This window comes from Geospiza fortis, unplaced genomic scaffold, assembly GCF_000277835.1.
Source record: "Geospiza fortis unplaced genomic scaffold, GeoFor_1.0 scaffold173, whole genome shotgun sequence".
Classification (NCBI taxonomy): Eukaryota; Metazoa; Chordata; class Aves; order Passeriformes; family Thraupidae; genus Geospiza; species Geospiza fortis.
In genome coordinates, this window is record NW_005054334.1 from 2,635,370 (window position 1) to 2,656,538 (window position 21,169).

Genomic DNA, 21,169 nt, shown 5'->3' on the forward strand with positions numbered 1-21,169 from the left:
AGCTTTGCTGCGGCGGCTCCGAAGTCGGCCGCGAAGCCGGGTCAGCGCGGTGGGAACAGGCGGCTTGTGAGGCCGCTGTCACCCTGTGGGAGCGGAGCTGCGCTCCTTCCCTGGCTGGGCAGCAGCTGATCCGCGCTCCTTTGCTCCAGTGCACACTTTTCCTTGTGTTTGGCAATGTTGATGTACTCACAGAGAAAGTTCTCTTGCTTGCTGATTTCTTAGCTGCTTGCTCCTTCACGCCCCCCCCCCCCTTGTTAATTTTTGTAGCCTTTCAGTCTACAGTGGGTTAATGTCTTTATTTGTTTTTTCATATTTTAAAAATATTTCTACAAAGCTCTCCCTTGGCTACTATTAAACTATTTCTGTGCCTTATTCTTTGAACTGATTTTCTGTTTTCCTTAAGCAGTCCAAGTGAGTGGATTTGGGTAGGAGTCGGAAAAGAGGACCACGAAACTTCCTGGGTTTTCCCTTCCTTGCAGCTTCTTTGAAAGATCTGTGCCTCCAAAAATCATGCCATTAATAGCAGTCCATGTATTTTTTAGGGTATAAACTTTGCTTGGCTGCACTTTGGATTGTTTATTCTGGAACACAGAATGTGCTTACTGTGGGAAGCAGTGAGTAAGCTTGGGAAGAGCAGAATAATCAATAATGCATCTGTATTTGGGTTATAACATTGGACGTTCCAAGAGTCGAAAATAAAATTTTCCAAGTTTTGTTTTAATGTCAACATTTTATTTTAATGTGACTGCTTAGAAGGCAGCTCTTTTACCTTTCCTGGGATAAATTGCCTGTGACATGTCTAGCCAGGCAAGAAAATAACATAAAATCAATGAGAACCTATAGCTGAATCAAAGGAGTATTCTATATGCACATAAAATACCATTGAGTAGAACATTTTTATCTATGTGATAAAAACATGAAGGGGACTTGACTACCCTGAGTGGGCAGACTTCAATTGTAGATGATGACTTGTAGTAAAATACAGTGATGGAGTCACTACTGTTCCTTTAAAAAGGAAAAGAAAAATTAATCCCAGGTCTCATTATTACTTTCCCTGTTTTCCATCCCCAAATCTTCCATCACATAAAACAGATGTGGACTATTGATGTTCTCCATCACTTATGTCTAAATAGCTTACCTCCTCTTTCATCTTTTTTGCCTTCCACTCCATCCTCTGAGAGATTCACTTGTGTCTGCGTCATTCCGTTTTTGCAATCTTTGCATTATCCTTTGTTGTCTATTTGTAATATTGCCCCAGTTTACTGACAGATCTCCAAGCGAATGCTTTGAGGCTCCATGATGATGTACTTGAGGTTTATTGATCGTGGCTGCAGTGTGGTGGTATCCATCAGCATTCACTGGGTCACAAACACCCCCGGCATTTTACACTGGGATCGCTGCAATGGAAGGCATAGATTATGTTGGAAGTGAGATTTTCATTGCTACTGAAAATTTTTGCTTGGAATCTGGATATCTCCTTCCTGCTTGCTGCTTTCATATTAGCACGCTGATCCTTTATCCCATTCCCTCATTTCCTACCTCTGCATGCATGTGTGCACAGAACTCTTAATGGATTTGTATCCTCTCTATTTCTTCTGTCCTTTTACCCCACAATATTTTTTTTTACCCAATCTATCTTTTCCTCTTCCTGACTTCTCACAGGTATAAGTTGTTCCCCTAGCAGCATTGACAGTGATAGATTAAGGATGGAATTACTTATCTGCACCTTGTAATCCAAACAGAATCACAGTCTGCTGTTAGCAGTCCACAGGGGTTGCTGCTGAATAAATTGGAATGCTGGTAGCTGTGCTCACTGAAGCTTCTCTCATCTTGAATACGTGAGAAAGAGCGAAGAGGAACCCTGTGGATTTAAACAAAAGAAAAACCCCAACAGCAGAGGGTGATGCCCTTATCCTAGAGATGTGTTTATTAGGTTCAATCCTGTATTTAGCAGCCAAGGAGGAATAGAACACTCTTTTCATTCACACATTTAATTTTTCCCTCAAATGAAAAAAGATTATTTTGAATGGGAAGTGCCCCTTCTTTCATGTGAGCAGGCAAAGTTTCCCTGACAGGCACAAGACCCTGAAATTTGAAGTCACATTCCCTTAGGTAGTGGTCACAAAGCAGCAGTCAAACTGCATGTGTGTCTGTGTGCCGTGTGTGGCTCGCATTTCATCCGGCTGCAGAAGGCAGCAGTGGTGGAGCTGCATCTCCAGCAGGAGTGGCAGGGAATTTCAGACACCAGGTAAGGCTCTACAATGGGGATTAAACTGAGGTTGTGTGGTCTTTTAGACTGAGGTATGGTTGGTGTTCCAGGTCCTGTCAGGCACTCATTATCTTCTTCATAGAGCATACCTGTTAAAAAGTGATTTTTTTCTGAGGCAGAATTCACTAATATTGCTAGGACTTGTTTTCACAGTTGTTCATCCATCGATGCAAACATTCTGGATGTGTTCAGAACTGAGCAGGTTACAACCTGTAACTTGAACCTGCTGCCTGATAAAAGCTACTGAGGAAGAACTGTCGCTTTCTTTGGAGTAAGCAGTGCTTCGCAGGAGGGCATTAATGTTGATGAAAGCGAATTAGTAGGTCTTTCTGTAAGAAATCTCTTAAATACAAAGTATTTCATCAGTTCTTTTTTAAATCTTATGTTACTAGAAGAGAGCAGTGTGACAAAATGTCTTCAGAAGTATCTTGTGAATGAATATTCAGAATTCATGCAGCTTTTTAAATCTGCATAGATTCTTATAGGATTGACTATGAATGTTTACTGGTATGCCTGGAGAGCTGTGAAAGTTGCAAGAAAGGATGTGTAAATTTTATTGTAGATTTCCATTCTTTACACTTCCCCCAAGCGGTGGAATAAATAGATACTCCATCTATTTTGAGGGCTACTTCATTTGGCATCCCCCAAACCCAGCTTTTATTTCTCTTCAGAGTGGGGCTATTAGCACAGAAGTGAGAATTTGGATGCTTTCTCTAGCTCTGTTGATAACACCATTATAGTTCAGGTCTTCAGATTTTGCTCTTTTGTGGTGGGGGTTGAGGCACAGATCTGAAGGCTTTTTGGCTGAGAGTCGGTGCACTGAAATGTAAAATTACAAAATGGTTGAATCAGCCAAAGGATTTGTTGGCAGCTACAACAGCCCTTCTGACTGATCTGGCTTATCTGCCATTTGTTTCTGATCTACTCCATTGGGAGAATGGAAGTTAGAAATGGATGGCAGTTGTAGCATCAATGGAAAGTGGTAAATTACTAAATGTAGGGTAGGTACCTCTACAGCTTGGTTGGAGTATGCTGATTGTAACTGTTATGTCCTCTATTCTGATGAATATGAAAGGAGGGAAAGATTTCTCAAGGATGCATTCAAATCCACAGGGATGAAAATAAAGAGAATTTCCAGAGAGCAATTATTCTGCATATGTCTGGAAAAATTCCAGCTCGAATCTTATTTTCTTGTTCATCCACATGGAAGTTTGAAAAAGTGCTGGGAAGAAGCCCTGAAATCTTTATTTAATTTTTAATAATACTCCCCAAAGCAGGAGATAGTGGGCTGTTGGTCAGGGAGCCGGAGCGTCACACAGAAAGCTGTCTGGATCTCTCCATGGGGCAGTGTCTGTGACAGACTGAGGGCTTGCTGTGGCCTTGTGTGTGGCCTGAGCCTTCCCAGCCACGAGCGCTGTTACTGGAGCCATCCCCGTGCTCTCCTGCACAGGGGGATCAGGTGCTGGGGAGGGAGAACCAAGCATGCTCCTGCATCCCAGGGAAGGGGTTAATCTGTCAAACAGAGAGTGCATGAATATGTGGCAGCTTTAAATGAGCTACCCACAATTCCAGCATGCCAGTCATTATGTGCTGATGATGACTATGATAGCAGCTGGGGATCTTTTTTTGGATCTTTAGCTGCTGTCTGCTTAGAAGGCAGATGCTAGGCTTTCAGTAATGCTATATCTTATGTTCAGAACTGCAAGACAGATTGCATTCAAATAATGAGATTTATTAAAAAATATAAGTTAATGTTTGGGTTTATATCCTATTTTTTTAGGCTTTGAATGTTCAAGGCTTTCTCTGTAGGCATGACAGCTAGAATTTTTTTCTCTTTGCTGCAAACTAAGATTCAACCATGTGACTCCAGGACCTGGGGGTTTAATGGAGGAAGGAGAAGTGAAATATTTGAGACTCCTAATTAAATTTTCAAAAGTTTACAGCACTCTGTTTTCTAGTCTCATCCCTTTTATAACAGGCTAAATTTTTGGGCACCAACTTTTTCACCTTAATGATGTCCTTTCTTTTCAAGGTCAATTTATTATAATAAAATATCTTCCACTCCAGGCTTTTCAAATCCTCACTCTAATAATGCCAGTATTTCCTGCTCTGGATTTCCTTTTCCTGAGACTCTGAATTTCAATGTTGTTCACCCTCTGACCTCTGTCTCAGAGCTCTCTGTCCATTTACTTCCTGCTTCAGAAGCAAGGCTTCTGCTCCTGCCCTCCCAGTAGCTGCTCACACCAGCTACTTCTTTCCTATTTCTGGCTGAGCCTTGCTGGTCAAAATCTTTCTAGGTTTTCTTCCTACAGGTGTAGGGTCTTGATTCCTGCTTCTGATGAAGCTTTAAACTTCTGGGCTATGCAGTGAACTGATAAAAATTCTGAGAGAGAAGGATTCAGAGCTTGTAAAAATAGGATAAAAAAAATACGTGGGAGCCTTTCATTGTTACTTGTTCAATGCTTTGTATTCAACAGACTAGATGGAATTTCAGGTTAATTTTGACCTATCAGACCTTCACTGGGAGATAATTTAAGTTCTATTGTATCAGTTACCTTCCAAGCATTCAAAATGAAGATGCGTTTGAACACTAGGATTCTCAACAGCCCAAAAAAGATAGAGACTCATGAAGTCTATGGGCAAATGTCTCTTAAGACTCTGCTTTGGTAAGAAGGCTCTCACGTGTGACCAAGGAAGTTAATTTATGCAGAGAGAACAGAAAAACACTGGCTCTAGTAATGGAGGTTGTTACAGAACATAATTGAACACTGACTGCAGCAAAGCTAAAAGGAGACTTGCATTACAATGACAAAAAATCTTTATTTTTTCCCCAACCTCTGATTTCAGCTGTCTGACTAAGAGCAGGTGCTGGGCAATAGCTCAATTTCAACAACCCATTGCAGCTGAAAGAGTAGATGCAATTGTGCTGTATCCAGCAAAATTGAAAATTGCTTTAAAGGAGAGGAATGCAAATGTTTTAAAGACAGAAAATCTTCATTCATCTGCAGAACGAAGCATAAAATTAGCACAGCCTCATAATTTTTATTCCTCTTTATAAAGCAGTAATAACTGTGAGATAATTTGCTATTTCTTATGTATTTTAGTATCTTTCTAGTGATAAATTTTTAAAACTGCATTGCATTGTGAATAAACAGGGAGTAGAATTTATTAACAATTAAAATGTTATAATTTAAAAAAATCCTACCATGCAGTGTTTTCAAAACCTGAAAATGTCTCTGAACCATTTGAGTTTTCAGCAATCTTGGGCCTTCCCTCCAGTAATGCATGGTTAAGCCTTTGGCCTCTGGTCCTGCACCCCACATGACCCCTCTGGGGTTTTAGAATGGTTTATGCAATAAGGGACCTTAAAGATCATCCCATTCCAGCCCCAATGCCACTAGACAATGCTCCAAGCCCCATCCAACCTGGCCTTGAACACTTCCAGGAACGGAATGTCCATGGCGTCTCTGGACAGCCTGTGTCAGTGAAGAATTTTCCCCTAATGTCTGATCTAAATGCACATTAATAGAGAATTACCACGTTCTTACCACCTGAAGGCCTAAGTTAATGCCAGTGTTGTGCTACTGTAATACCAGTGAAACCAACTGTATTTCTGTTGTATTTCTGTACATAAACCTCACAAAGCATCTCCTGGAGTTAAGAACTGTTGTGGCAGTATGAGTTGAACAAGCTAGGAACTGATTCAGGAACTGACAAGATCCCTTCGCTTAGATTTTTCTGGGTGGGAGACTGAATGAATTTATGAAAGAAGTATCTTTTCTAGCTGCATGTTCCGTAGGCTTATTAGCAGAGGTCTTCCTGTTAGTTCCATGGGCCTTTCAGTATTTATATTTGGGTCATCTGATCCATTTATTGTGGACGCTCATGCACTTCCTTCTATTTTTCTGGTGGTTAGAGAAGGGACCCTAGTATTTGTATTTATATTAACTTCTGTCTTTAAAGGTGCATCAACCTTTGTTAAGCTTTGCTGCTTTATTGACCAGAAGAGCACTAACCAGAGATGTACTTCCTCCCTTGTGAAGTAATTATCCCACATTAGGAGATCCTACAGTTTGCCAAGTTTTGACAATTTATCTGTTGTGCAGACAGCTAACCCTGTTTAGACACATTTGGCTTCACCTTCCTGTTTTTAGGAGAAATGTAATTTTAAATATCTGAGCCCTAGAGAATGTTGGGGTTTCTAAAGGAATTTCTTTGGGAAAGGGAATCAGCTAAAATGCTTGCTGAGAATGAAGAAGCAGGAGCTCTTGTTCAAGCCCATGTTAGTAATGAGAGAGTCCAGGACTTAAGAGGAGGTATTTAAACACCAGCCTGTACTAAAGGCAGTGCTCTTCTCTCTGTGTTAGCCGTGGCTCCTGAGTGGGGTTAGAATAAGAATGTCAGCATGTAATTTAACCACAGTTGGATTTTGGTGTGCTATTGCATGCCTTATAATTTCTCTTTCATTTGAAGTTGCTTTATAAAGAAAAGGATGGATTCTCTATCAGCCAGCCATTTAAATCTCAATCTAGGATTTTAGAGTCAAATGAAGTTATTTTGTACATTATGCTCATTAATAACTTTTTGTGGGCTAATTTGTGACTTCAGTGAACCTTTAGGTACAATTTTTGATATTACTTTGTTAAGGCAAGACTTGTTGCAAATATTGTGCAATGCTGCAGTTTGTAATTCCATAACAATATTAACTCTGTTTTGAACAGAATGTTGTTAATGTTTAGCTACTGTAGACAGAGGCTCTGCTAAAACTGTGTGTGTATTGCAGGAAAGGGAAACGTGAACTGCATTACCAGACTTCAAAAACATTTAGTTTAGTTAGAAAAGGCAAAAGAAGAAAACAAACAACCTTTGCATTGATAAAATGAAAGAAGTGTGGAAGCAATGGCAGGACATTAGGCAGTGTTGATCTCAGGACTTGGTGGATAGACTGTAAATATAAATCCTAGCTCAGCTTCTGCAAGGTGAACAGGTGTTATGGCCTCCAGTCCACTGATTCCCAAAATAAGACATGTGGAAAATTGCTGATCCATGAGACTCCATTAAGAGCTTGGCAGGACCCTTAAAGCATAAACAATTATGCATTTGTTGGTTAAGGATTTAGTAATGGTAAATGGTGATTGGAGAAATATTAAGAGTTTGTGACAGTCTGCTAATGCAAGCTCTTTCTGTTAAATGGTAATGCCATTTATCAGGAAGTGATGGTTCAGCTATGACTTGAGGATTTGGCTCTTCTTCATCTTGAATTGTAGCTCAGAGTGAGCAATTTCTTCTCTAGCAATACAAAATACCAATTTGAACAAGTAGTGCCTATTTTGTTTATTTCTCATTCAATTGTGTCTCGTTGCAAACCATTGGATATGAATCTAAGTAAAGGATATGTACTGATTATTTAAATAATTGTCTTCAACAGGATGTCTGCAGTATTTTTTTTCTTTCATAACTTCTACTTTATTACAACAGGGAAGAAAATTATGGAGCACTTACTGTTCGGGGCAAAGAAGATTTAAGATGGCAATTAAGAAATTTAAGGTAAATGTTTCTTGGAGAAATGTAATTTTGCTCCTTTGCTTATGCATCTGAAAATTAAAACATCTTTCTTCATGAAACAGTAAATTGCAGGGTAGAGTGGATTTTTTTGTATTTGTCAAGCATACTTTAATCCACACTGTGCAGAAAGACTGATTAAATTTTGTAGCAAATTCTGCTTTCTTCAGGCTTTACAGTGGTTTCTGTGACAGTCTCAAAGACATTATAGCAAGAGCAATATGAGAATTAATAACTTAGTATTTTGTATATGAATTTTTAAAAAATACTTTATTTTAACTTCAAATTTTGCATTTGTTTGGTCTATTTTGAGTCATGCCTAGATAACATCCAACAAAAAGGAAAATATGAAATTTTTAAAAATTTGAAATGAAACAGTTGAAGATTTGGAGAGGATTTTGAAGAAATTTGTGTGGGGAAATAAGAGTCTAAGAGAAACATTGAAGATCCAGCAGTGAAAGGAAAGTAGTAGTTTGATGGCAATTGATAAAACAGACATTTTGTCTATTGGCAGAGATTTATATTACACTTGTATTTGAGTTTTCTTTTCTTCTGTGATAGATGCATATTTAAATTTGAACTTTTAATTTAAAATGAAGTTGAGGAAAAAAAAGTGTGGTTTTGAGAAAAAAAATAGAGGTTTTGAGAATTCAGTGTGTAAGATCTCAGAATACAGGATCTGAGTATACCAGTTGCATATTTGAATAAACTGATCAAATGCAGGTTTAGAATATCTTTTACTGTCAGCATGAACAGTAGAGATGGTATCTTTGAGGTCTCTCTACCCATTGTATGTTTTTCAGTTTGAAAATAAAGGACATTTCTTTTCACCTTCTCCATTACTATATGGCTGAAAATTTTCAGGCCAAATTAGGTGCTCAGTGTTGCTTGTTCCAGGGTGATTGATGTAACAACATGAAGAAAGACTGAAGCAGGGATCACTGGGGTATTCAGACTTTTATGCTGGTGAAACATCCCCACTGATGTTGCTGTAACTTGATATTTCACATAATTTCACATAATCAGCTGTAATAATTTTTTTTACTCATTAGTGGCTTTATTTATTTCCTGTTTGTTCTATTGGTTTTTGGTTGGTTTTGGTGGTTTTTTTTGGTGTATTTGTTTTTTTGTTTTTTTTTTTTTTTTTTCCTAAATCCCTGGATAAAATCTCAGCTTTCGTGCCATCCAGTGAAGCATTAAAATACAAAAATCCTTGCAGCTTCAGAGAATAGAAAGGGACTATAAAGGGCTGTGTTTATACAGCGACTTTTATGTCGGTTCTCGAATTCCCTGGATCTTCATTCTAGCTGCTGCAGTCGCGGGGTGCCGGATGCCTTTTCGGTGTCTCTGTGTGCTCCTGCAATGAGGCTTTATTGCCACGCGAGGTCAGCAGCTGCCGAGAAAAAGCAGGAAATAGACTCGCTCCACTGCAATCCGTTTTCATTTGCTTTATTTAGAATACTTAAAAATCAATACATCCTTCAGAACCGTATATACAGTGTGCAAAACCAAAGGATTTCTTTTGAACGCACAGCATCTTCAGCAAAAAATCTTCCTTGCGAGTTACTAGAGAGTGAGGATCTAAAATGGCTTTAGGAACGTTTATTGGCTTCCCAAGTAGCATTGGGTAATCGCTGGGGCAGAGGATGGTATTCTGTACAGTGTGATGATGACAGGGTTTCAGCCTTAGCTTGTTGTCTCCGCTAAACTGGTGGTAATAAGTCTAAATTGAATAAGGTATTGTTGCCGCAGGGAATAATTTGGAATACAGAAATGGAAAATACCCTTCCTTTTTACTGCAGTAATCATCAATGTTCTGTCAAGATGAAGGGGAGATGTTGCCTGGAAGGATTTTCCCCCTGCTTTTGTTTTTGCTTTAAAAGCAAAACACCCCCCGACAACACAGGTTAAAAGTATAAGCTTGGTGCCAAAGTGGCTGAACAGGATTTGGGAAATAAGTATTGAGCTCCGTCATAGGCTTACTATTGGCTAATCATTTCCTTAGCATAACTCTTAGTTTCCTATATGTAACTCTCAGTTTCCTATATGTAACAAAGATATTAACTTATCTGGTAAAGTTTTAGAATAAATTATTTTGGATGAGATTTTCTGATTTACTGTTTTTACAGTGGGATTATCAACTGCAGCATCACACCTGAATCTTGGTGTTCTCTTTCCTGAAATTCATATTGTTATTTCTTTTGAGTATGCCATTCTTCCTGTCCTAGATAGTTGTGTAACATTGCTAGTAAACATACCCTGTGTTTCCGAAGTGACTGCTTTTTAATAGTTTATGAAGTTATCTTCATGTATGATTGGCACCAGCTGATATTCCTGTCAAAGCTTTTATCCAAAAATCCCCCTGCACTGGGCAAATTTAACAAATTATACAGATGACAATCAATTTACTGATCACCAAAATGCAGCAGGGGAGATGTAGTTTAAATATTAGGAAATACTTTTTAGCTTTAACACTGATTAAGTTGAAAGAACGAACTGCCAAATGAAGTTGGGTAATTGCCATCACTAGAGATTTTCCATCACTAGAGATTTTCCAGGCTATGAGTATGCATGCATTTAGCAGGGATGGCTTAAAAATAATGCAGTCAGTTTTGCCACAGTTCAGGACTTGTACTGAATGACTCATTATATGCATGTTCTATCTGAAATAATTTTTAAAATTTCTTCCTGCTTTACCCTGGCTAGGGATAAAGCAGCAGGGATGTCAGCAAAAAAAGGAGTAACATTTTCTCTCAGCGTGTGCCAAGCCTACATGAAATAAGAAACAAGTTGTAGTGAGAGAGAAGGAAGCCCAGATTGATGTGACCTTTATTATTTTAACAGTGTCTTTCAGCACAATTACAGAGTTGCAGGATTGCAGAGAACAGAGCTGGAGTATAAAATAACATAAATAAATAGAACAGGAGCCAAAGCAGTCAGCAGGAGGTGGTTGGAATTGGGCAGTGAAGGATGGGTGAAGGGTTTGCATTGGTCAAAGCCTTTATGATTCAGCCACCATAGTTGCAAATTCTGGAGAAAGGAAAGAATTTTAAAAAATACTTTAAAAACTAAAATTTAAAGAAGGAGGAAGCATATTACAATGAATACAGAGCCACTGGTGCAGCAGAAACGTCACAATAACAGAAGAGTAAAGAAATCCAAGTTAATTAAAGGGAAAGTATGACTTGGGAAATCTTACAGTGAAATTAAAGGATTTTTTGAGAATAAGGGAGAAATGCTATACATGCCAGACTGTAAGACTTCCACCACTGTTTATCTAAAGAACTTGATTAGTTCTCAGTTATTTCTTTGTAAATCTCAGTGGGATGAAGGCAAGAACTAGAATTTAATCTTGCAGTGAGATAAATTTCTTTTATACCAGAGTTTGGCAAAGAGAATCATTAATGAGTCTTTCAAAGTATTTGTGTCCCATATTATAATTATATTGCATTTAAACTCAATTTTGTAATTGTAAATTGAGTGAAAATGACAGATTACAAGAACAGAAGGCTAATACCAACCTATGTAGCAATTTTGACTGTGTTGTAAGAATGAGAAAAATTCCTGTGGTGTCAGAGAGCCAGGATTTTACCCTGTGGCTTTTATTAGTGATACATCCATAATATTTACGTAAACGTATCTATCTGCAATTTAGGACTATTCTATGCTTTAGTATATATACTGCATTTCAGCAGGGAGATAAAGCATGGAAAAGGCACATTTGTATCCTGGTGAATGGCTGACTGGTTATAATTCCTAACTCCATCTAACCTTGGAAGAGTTACACACAAGAATGCCTTGCACGGTTGTATGTGCCTCAGAGCACTGAAAATGACAGACTGGAGGGAATCCCAAGAAGAGCAACAAAGATGATAAAGGGATTAGAGGATATGCAGAGAGAGTGGTTTATGGGTTTAACATAATCAGCTGAGAGGAAAATGACAAATAGGAGAGGGAGTCGTCTGTAATGCTGAATAAAAAAATACTGAAGTTTGACATAATGAAGAGTAAAGTCTGGCAACTGAAAAAGATAGAAGATTTAAATTAGGCATTTTAAAGAATATTCTGGTGTTCAGTTGAAAAATGCTTAACTCTAACCAAGTGAGATCTTGACTGTTGTGTGCAAACAGCACTTTTGATAGTGTGTCCAAAAAATATGTTGCCAAATGCAGACAAATCAGACTGAGAAATAAAAAATGTCAGAGGCTTTAAATCAATTCCGAATTTATCCATCGTTTTGAAAGATGTAAATCCAAATTAGGATTAGTGATGCAGATTACTTAACACAAAACACGTATAAATCCTGTACATGGTGGGTACGTAGATTGAAAGTGTTGCAAACTGAATTTAAGAGATAACATGAAGTGCTTGTGCTAAAAACCCCAGCTATTCTGGTCAGAAAAGAAGAAAGGCCATGATTATTAAATCTTTGTGTGAATAAGTCCTGCAGAGAGAAACATGAATTGCAATGGATCAAACCTTTCCAAAAGGGAAAACTAACTATGCATATACTGTTAAAACAAGTTGTCATACTTATTACAGCTAAATTAAATACCTTTTATGATAATTCGTATCTACAGAATATATTTGGAAAAGGTTATTCAGACTTGCAGCCAAATATTTTCTACAATACATTTTGATTGTGCCATTATCACTTAATAGCAATGTATTTTACAGGTACTTTGTGATAGCCAGCAAACCATAAAATACTCCTTCTTGAGTAATTTCAACAATTTCACTTTTCCCAGGATTTTCAATGTATTTTAAATATTTCAAAGATGTTCCAGTTGAATAATCTTCTAAGTTAGTTCATTACTCATTTTTGTGTGAAGGTTAGTCCAACCACAGGTGGCTTGTAGAAGCATTGTTACAAAGTGTACTCATATATGCAAAACTTCTGAGATAAGGCAGGGTATATCAGTCCCTTTTAATGTAAATGGTTATTGCCTCTGGCCTGTTAGTGAGGGAATCCTTGTGATCTACTACATCCTTGTTTCCAGTTGGAGTTACCCTTCCAAACAAAATTATGTCTTTCTTTGCACAAATAGGGGCTTTAAATTGCAAAGATTTAGACCATTTTGTCTTGTATGATAATTTACTAGCTGTTTTTTGTCAAAGCTCTGACTTAAAAGAAGAGGCCACTGTGTTCAGTACAGTTTAGTACCATATACCAGCCTAATGCATGCCCTCTAGTATTTTACTGAAATGACAGACATGATTACAGAGGACATGTTGTAGGCTCGTGATTTCTCTCATCAGATTGTGGTTTTTACATTTTCTTTACAACAGCAAATCTGTTTAGGAAACTTTATAAGTAATGACTTATGCTAGTTTATTTTAGAAGATTGAAGAGGACAAAGCTGGATAAGAAAAGAAGGAATTCCAAATATTTGTTGTTGTTGTTGTTGTTATGGCTTTCACCTGGCAAGGTCATGACTTAGTAGTTGTTATTTTGCATGTTTAATGTCACATTTTTACAACATTCTGATAAAAGTTTGGATTGTGCTGCCCACAGTGCATGATCTTTGAAAGCTCTCTATGTACTTTCTCAAATCTATTAATATCAGGAAACTAAAAGGCATGATCTTCATGTCCAATGCTAATACACAAAATAGATTTAAAAGAACATTATGACTTGAAATTTTCATATTTTTTTCTTATCTTTCTTAAAAATATTTTCCTGAAGCTAGTAGAGCTGCTTCAGCATCCTTTTTCAGCCCGATCTAGAAGCTAAGGTTGCTTGTGTTATGAGGTAACCTGGTCTTGACCTGCAATTTTTTTCAGATTCATCATCTTCTGACCACATTGGTGGAATGTGGAGGGGGTCTGACACTGCACAGAAGATGACCAGGTCTTACAGGAAATGGCTGCAAGTTTTCAGCTCTTTGAAACTGCTTTATCAGCCAGAAGTTGAAACCAGACAAGAGGTAAACTGCTGAAACTATTTCAGAGCTGAATGGTCTTGCAGGAATGAGAAAAGGCTTAAAGAAGAATTGAAAGAAAAGAGAGAAAATTTGTACTGTGAGACCCCAGCTATAAGAAGGCTGATTGGGTTGGGATTAATGTTTGTGATGATACATCTGAGCTCGTTGTCTCTGTGGTTTTAAAAATCCCTAAAGATCAGTTCCTATAACTGCTGAGGGCTCCTGAGGGACAGCATTCAAGAGCCATCAGGAGAATTAACATTAACCCCTGTGAAAGGCTGCTTGTTGCAATTGTTTAGTTATTTAGGAAGTTGATGTTTGAAACAAGGGGTAGAGGTGATGCCTGATAATTCAGCTGCAGGGAAACAAAATTGGTTTGCAACAGAAATACAGCATCACAATACTGCATATGAATGGGATGTACATTTGTCACTTTACATTTTATTTACATATGCAGTTATATTATTGGATTGGATTTGTGGGCCAAAGGAGAAGCTGGGAGGTATCTGTCCTCTTTGTCCTTTGGTCACAGTCTCAGCTATTAACTTTTGTATGTATTTCAAGCCTTTCTGGTGTAAAAATTTGCTGCTAAAGTCAATTTAGGAAATGGAAAAGAAACAGGTAGTGTTGTATGGTAGGGATATGGTCAGAAGAATCAAAAGAAAAAAGCACATCATTCTCTTCTCATTATCAAGTGTAAACACAGAGTATTTCCATTTCAAAGTTAGGGAACAGTAAAAGCTGCAGAAGAAAGAGATAAGGAGAAGAGGCATTTTATATTGCTTTATTACAATGTACTGGGTTTCAGGCACTGTTTCAAAGAAAAAGTTATGGTAGTCTTAAATATGAAGGTTAATGCTGTATTTTCTTGTACAACCCAAAATCATTATGCAATATTGTTCTTTTTTATTCCAATTGAGACTAGTTTTGATTTGCAGCCTTCTGGAATAGCTGAAAATTTATCTGACATGGGGCTGGTGGATCAGCTGTAAGCTTACTTACCTGAATTAAGTTTTCTTTTGAAAAAAACTTGCTCAGTGATTTTAGTACTACTATCACTAATTTTAGTGTGTATAAAGACCTGTATAATAAAGAATATGAAGTTTCAAGAAATTATACCCACGCTGGATTCAGCAGCACTGCTGAAGTTTAGCAGGAGCTTCACCTAAACCATTATAAAGTGATGATTGGAGAAATTAAGAGGCTTTGGTCTAGGGACATGGCCATAGTCACGATATGCCAGTGTGCATCTCCTGACTGATATGTCAGTGGCTGATTTTGTGTGCTGTCTTCTAAGCTGGGAGACTGTGTTAGTTAATTTTGCTTTTTATTTCTCTTTTAATTGACCTATTTTTTTTGAGATAACATTTTTTTTAAATTGCAGAGATTGGGTAACACAGAGAGATATGAGGGGGTTTAGGCATTTTTTAGATTTCTACTTATGATATGGCTTATTGATATGTCAAAACCCTAGCAATTGCCTGCTCTCTAGGTGATTTAGTACTCTGGCCACAAACGTGTATCTCCTTCAATGAGGAGAGCTTTAGTTTAGAATTGCATCTCTTCTTGTCTCCTTCAGTGTGTTTCATTCACTGTCACCTCCAAAAAAAGAGGAAAAAGGAGAAATTTTGTGTGTGGGCTAAGCTGATTCATCCCAAGGGAGAATAGAAAACAGCACTAGCTTTTTAAGCAATGCTGTGAGAGGAAAAGTTGTTCTTTTCTTGTGTTTCTCATATGCAGTAAAAGGGACTGACAAGCTTTCTTAGGTGTTAAGACCCACGTAAACACTAGCATAAGCTGGATAGACTATTATTGTATAGAAATTCTGTAGCCAAATGGGTGTACTTTGAATTTTAAGAGCATTGCTTTGCTAAGTCATGCAAAGTCATTACTTTCCTGCTAACTAAACATCAAGCTGGCGCTGAGCTTTTATTCTTTCCATGCTTTATAGTCAAGCCTTGGTCTCTGAACTCGCAGTGTCCTGATCCTCACTCCCTGGTATCAACAGACAAGTTACAATAAGTGAAGCAGAGTTTGGCTGGGTGCTTAGTCCTGCTCTGCGGAGTGCCCGACCCACAGCCGGGTTCTGTGAGCTCCTGCCCCCTCTAGTGTCACAACTCGGCTCCTCTTCCTCTAACGCTTCCGAGCAAGGTGCAGCAAATGGAGCGGGACTTGGCATTTCATTAAACCCAAACTGTGCCCTTCAGAAGGTCACAGCCCCCAGTGATTCCTAGGTTTCCTCAATTCTTGTGTGTAAGGGTAATATTCGGTTGTTACTGTCAAAGTTTACTCCTCTAATTACATACCATCAGCGCCAATTTTACCATCACCGTCCTTATCTCCAGCAGCCAGAAGAGCCTTCGTTTCTTTGTCTGATAGGTCTCTTCCTTCTGGGGTAAAGCCCTTCAGGACAAACCTAAGGAGGAGGCAGAGAAAGTAAAAGAACGTTTGTTTGGAGGGTTTTTTTTTTTTTTTTTTCCACAGAAGAATTACACTTCGAATCTATTTGTACCACTGATTTGAGACACAAGTTGGAATCTGGCGTTGTGTCTTCTGTTGTTGACCTTCTTTAACATTCAGAAGTGCCTTACTCTGAAACTGCATTTGGCTGAAGAACTACCTGTAAGGTATTGACCATTCATGTGTTTCAGGGATCCTGCATTCCGAGTGGCAACTAGCTATCTCCAACACTCTTCAGCTCATGTGCCCAGCAAACAACTGGCATAGCACACAAATACTAGTCAAGAGTTTCAGCCTTCATGTTACTGCCTAGAGTCTTGTAAAACTGACCCACAGGAAATTAGAGTCTTAAGGCAGGGATATTTGAGAAAGGATGTAACTTTACTTACTTCAATTCTTCCTCTTCAATGAAGCCGCTCTGATCTTTATCAAGAATATGGAAAACCTTCTTCACATCTTCTGGGCTCTTCTTTTTCAATCCTACCATCTCGAAAAACTTTTTGTAGTTGAAAGATTCAGCCGCTATAAGAGATGAAAAACCAGAAACTGCTTAGAAAAGCCATTGAAAGACACACACCAACACATACCCGTGGTTTTCTTCCATGCTGCTGTTTTTCCTGCCCTGGGAGGAACAGTGGAGCCCAGCTGTGGCAGGAGCTGGGTGTACTCAGTGTAATCTGTGCTTCACAGGTGCTAACAGAAATAAACAAAGGCAATGTCTCCATTTTGCAGATGAAGAGCTGAGCTACAGAAGGATGAGACTTGCCCAAGGTCACACAAGAAGTCTGTGATAGACTTGGGAGCTTTGGGAGCTGAGGTCTAACGTGCTTGGTCTCATTTCAGTGCCTTAAGCCTTCTTTTCTTTTCGCTAAGTTTTACACTAGAACAGACATCTGAAAGCAGACTATTACATAGCTGGCACTTTTTAACATTTCCACCCCTGGGAAAAAAAAACCAAAAACAAAAATGCTCTTGCTCAAGCATTGGCGAGAAGCGTTTCAGAGCACTGTTTGACTGTTTGTTGGGTGTTTTTTTTTTTTCCCATGGAAACTTACTAGAAATCAGTGTTCCATTTCAACCGCTGAAGGAATGTGCAATCGTGGTGTGTGAGCTCAGACGCTGCAAGGGAGTGCTGCGCGGCGCGCTGCCTGCAAGACCTTGTGAGGAGCTGTCTCCGGGGAGGAAAAAAACAAACAACCCAGAGCCCTTGAAATCGGAGCCGAGTTTACCTGCTCCACCTCCCTGGTCCTTTCACCGCACCCGCTTTTGTCCCACCCAGGTAGCCTAAAAACTGTGATGTGGATTGGAAATACCATACAGTGACCTCCAAAACGTGCGGTGGACTTTTTTTTTCCTTCCTCATGCGTTCTTATTCCCGCCGCGTTAAATTTTCCTATTACATAAAATTAAGGAGGCTCAGTCTTCCGTGATCTGCCTGAGATCTGTCATTAGTTGCTGCTAATTGCATCTGCTCCGGGACTTGGGGATGGCCATAGAACAATGGAAGCTAATGAGTAAAACAGCTGCTGGATCCAGCAAAGCAATTTGTCGCTCCCTCTGACTCCGGCTTGTGAGCTGAGCCGGGCTCAGCGGGTCCTGCTCTTCTGTCTGTTCGGGAAGGTCATCGCACAGAGCAGGACTGACAGAGGCGGCTCCCGGGATGGTGCGGTCAGCCAGGTAGTTTGGGGGAGGGGGGGGATAACGTGCATCCCGGAGCACCATTTCTGTCTTTCTTTGAGAACAACCTTAAGTACCTGCATCTTTGTAAACACGAAGAGGGTTTGCTGTCAGTTTCGGGGGTCGCGATGAAAGAGAGGGGTAGGGAACATCTGATACCCGGAGGAGTGAAAGGGGAATGTGGACCACTGCAGCCATTCGACCTGCAGGGAGCCCCTGCAGTCGAGCAGTGCACCCGCACCCGTGCTCTACTGTTGCCTTCTGTCCATCCCGAAAAGCAAAGCCCGCCCGGGGATTCTGCATAGAAAGTACAGAGTGGTTTCATAAATCCTTGAAATGGGAAACAGCAGTTCTGTAACATCTGAAACTAAATTTCAGGAATGAGTGGGAAGCTGCTGACATCCACTGCTGACTTCTCTATCCCACACCAAGATATAATGCAGCTTGGTTTGCCGAGGGGTTTGTTCCCTTTGAAAGTATCCTCTCGTTAGAAGCAAAGTCTCTCTGCAGTTACTGCTTACTTTCCTTAAAAATAAGTATTTCACCTCTGTAACGTGCAGGACAACTTTGCTGAGGATGCAGCCTTGTACTTTATAAACCTGTCAGAGGCATTCATTGAACATCTGAAAACACATCCTCATTTGAAATTTTGTCTAGCTAGTTCCTCTAATCTTCCCATAGCTGAAATAAATGCACAGCTATCCTAACCTGAAAAGATGAAAGGAGGAAAAGAGAGAAGAAAAAAAAAATAGGAAAAAAGCACTCACCTGAAAAGGCTCCCACAGCCTTCTTGATATCCTCAGCGCTGAGCAAGTCAGTCATAGCCATCCTGCAACTGTTTGAACAGGGAAGCAAGTGCGAAAAGATTAAAAAGTGCTTTTCTCATCATTTCTGCTCATATGACCAAAGCTGCAGTGCTGTGTGGGGATGGCACACCGGGAAAGGCTGGACCCGTGCCAGCTCTATAGCTCTGCGTGGATAAGTGCTGGGGGCTGTCGCTCTCCCGTTTGCAGAACACCAAGTAGTCCACAGACGCGAGGGTTCAGCTAAAGAGAGGGCACGGGGGATGCCTTTGTGGGTCTGGGGTGGGGGAGGACGCAGGTGGGGGTCGCTCCCTGGGAGGCTGGAGCCTAAGCCTTACTGGAGCTGTGCCAGAGGCTGCTGTGATACCGGCTGGAGAAAGAGTTTTGCCAAGGTCAAGTCCTCGGGTGCAGTGGACAAACTAGTGGTGCAGAGCAGAGCTTTTTCCTTTAGTAAAGTCAGAATGAGCTTTACCAGTTATATTCGGTGATGAGTAAGGAACTGCAGCATATGCCAAGCTTCAAGCTACTCTTGAGGTCGGGAAGCAAATCTTACGTAGCTTTTGTACATTTGCCTTATCGTTCAACCACTTTAAACGTCTCCCCTCCCTCCCTTCCCTCTCCCCTTCACACACATATTCCTTTTAGACCTTTTTTCTTTCAGGCCAGTCCATATTAAGCATCTTCCTCACTGAATTAATTATCACATCCCAGCGAATCCTACAGATCCCGTTTGTAATGCACAATATGCTGCAGAATCTTCCGCGATAGGGTACGGCAAAACGAGATGCGAGGTGACAACGCACTCGTGAGGAGCTCCTGTGCAGTAGTGGGTTTCTCAGGCAGGACCGGGCACTTCCCGTTAGCATCAAAAAAAGAAAGCATTTAGGATTTGTAATGTGTTTTCTAGGGTTATATTTTTCTCCCAAGAATCTGTGCCCATTTTTTCACATAAAATATGGCAAGTAGTCCAACTTGCTCTCAGAGTTTGGGCAGGAGCCATTAGGCTGAGGTAGCCAAGGTTAGGGCCCAGTAGTAGGGCAGATCTCTGCAGGAGTATTGGCATCACTGCTCCAGGAGAGACGGGGGAGGACAGAGTGGTGGCAGCGAGATCCCCGGGCGCGATCGACGGGTACGGCCCGGTCCCGCTGCCACAATCACACCTCTCCTCTGAATGGGGCCGCTGGAGAGCAGCCTCGAAAAGGGGGCGGCTTGTGCAGAACCTCGGGTTGTGCTGTCAATAATTGCTCAGTGCTTTTAAAAGTACGAGCCCCGTCCTTTTTTTTTCCTCATGGACCAAGTTCAGCTATAATGGGTAAGTCATTACCATGACACTGAACGCAGGACTGAGGAGGAGGTGACATTAGGGTCCCCCTTCCCTTTTTTTCTTCTCCTTTTCTTTCCTAAAGGTCATCTCTTCATTGTGGAAGGGACTCATGTTTTTCTCTCGTTGGAACTTCTCTCCCCCGCCCCCGGCCTCCCTTTTTCGTGTATTTCCCGAGATGCAAGAGATGCTTAGTTTTCTCCAAGGACGAACAAGGAGATGGATGGTGGAGCCAAGTCCCTCTCCCTGCTCTACAGGGAAAGATGAGCGCTGGGATGCTGGACGGAGATAAACAGCAGCCCTCCAGAAGAACTCTGCGCACCTTCTCGCATGGGTCGTTCTCACTCAGCAGCCCCCGTTCTTTTGGAGCTGGAGGTGAGAGGGTGCAGTGAAGACAGCACTCGGAGCATTAGGGTCTCCTGCTTTAGCGGAGTTCAGGGTTAGGACCCTATTGTTAGTCCATTTTAAACGTAGGATGAGTGCAGACCCATCAATATGCAACTATTTGCCAGAGATCAGCGTGCCGTATCTTATGAAATTGACGTCCATTTACCTTTCCTTAACTGAGGGAAGAGAGGACAATCGCTTCTTGTTGCCAGTGCAGACCCCGCCGGCCCAATGCTACATCGCCCTCTGCTTTCCCTGCTTTGCTGCGTGCGGCACCGGTGTGGTCTGAAAAGCAGTTGGGCCTCAGTCTCCGCAGGTTTTTTCCCTTTCTTAGGAATCTTTTACAAACCCGTTGTTGAGCCAGGAGCTTCCTTTTAGATCCCTACAAACAGGAACGCCCCTGCCCAGCCGCCAGCGAAGATGTTCTGCTGGCGGGTGACTCGTGTTTCGGTGTTAGCCCCGCTCTGCTGACAAGGCAGCGCGCATTTGGACGGCTGCCCTCGGGGGTAACTCGAGCCGGTGGCTGGCAGAGGCGATGCTCAGCGCTGCCTGCTGTGCTGGCAGACGCCGATCAACTTAAGTAGCCTCATGCCAAGCAAAGCGGCCAGAGGCGCATTCCCTGTCTGTGTCCTGGGGATGGGAGCCGGGCGGCTCCCTCCGCATCCCTAACGATGCGCGAACTGCCCCGCTTTCCCTCCGTCATCGGATCTGTCAGCCCTCTACGGCCTAATCATGCTGCGGAGGCGAAAAGTGAGAGGTGTCAGAA

The 21,169-nt window shown here is 40.8% G+C and overlaps 1 protein-coding gene across 1 annotated transcript; it reads right to left on the reverse strand.

Moving 5' to 3' along the window:
- Positions 1 to 9,264: 9,264 nt before the first annotated feature.
- PVALB (parvalbumin) lies at positions 9,265 to 19,105 on the reverse strand. The gene is made up of 5 exons (XM_005421816.1): positions 19,034 to 19,105; positions 18,660 to 18,727; positions 16,605 to 16,737; positions 16,062 to 16,171; positions 9,265 to 10,861 (listed from the first exon to the last, which is right to left on the reverse strand). The coding sequence occupies exons 2-5, from the start codon at positions 18,718 to 18,720 to the stop codon at positions 10,833 to 10,835; spliced, it is 333 nt and encodes a 110-aa protein (XP_005421873.1). The 5' UTR covers positions 18,721 to 18,727; positions 19,034 to 19,105; the 3' UTR covers positions 9,265 to 10,832.
- Between the last annotated feature and the right edge of the window lie 2,064 nt (positions 19,106 to 21,169).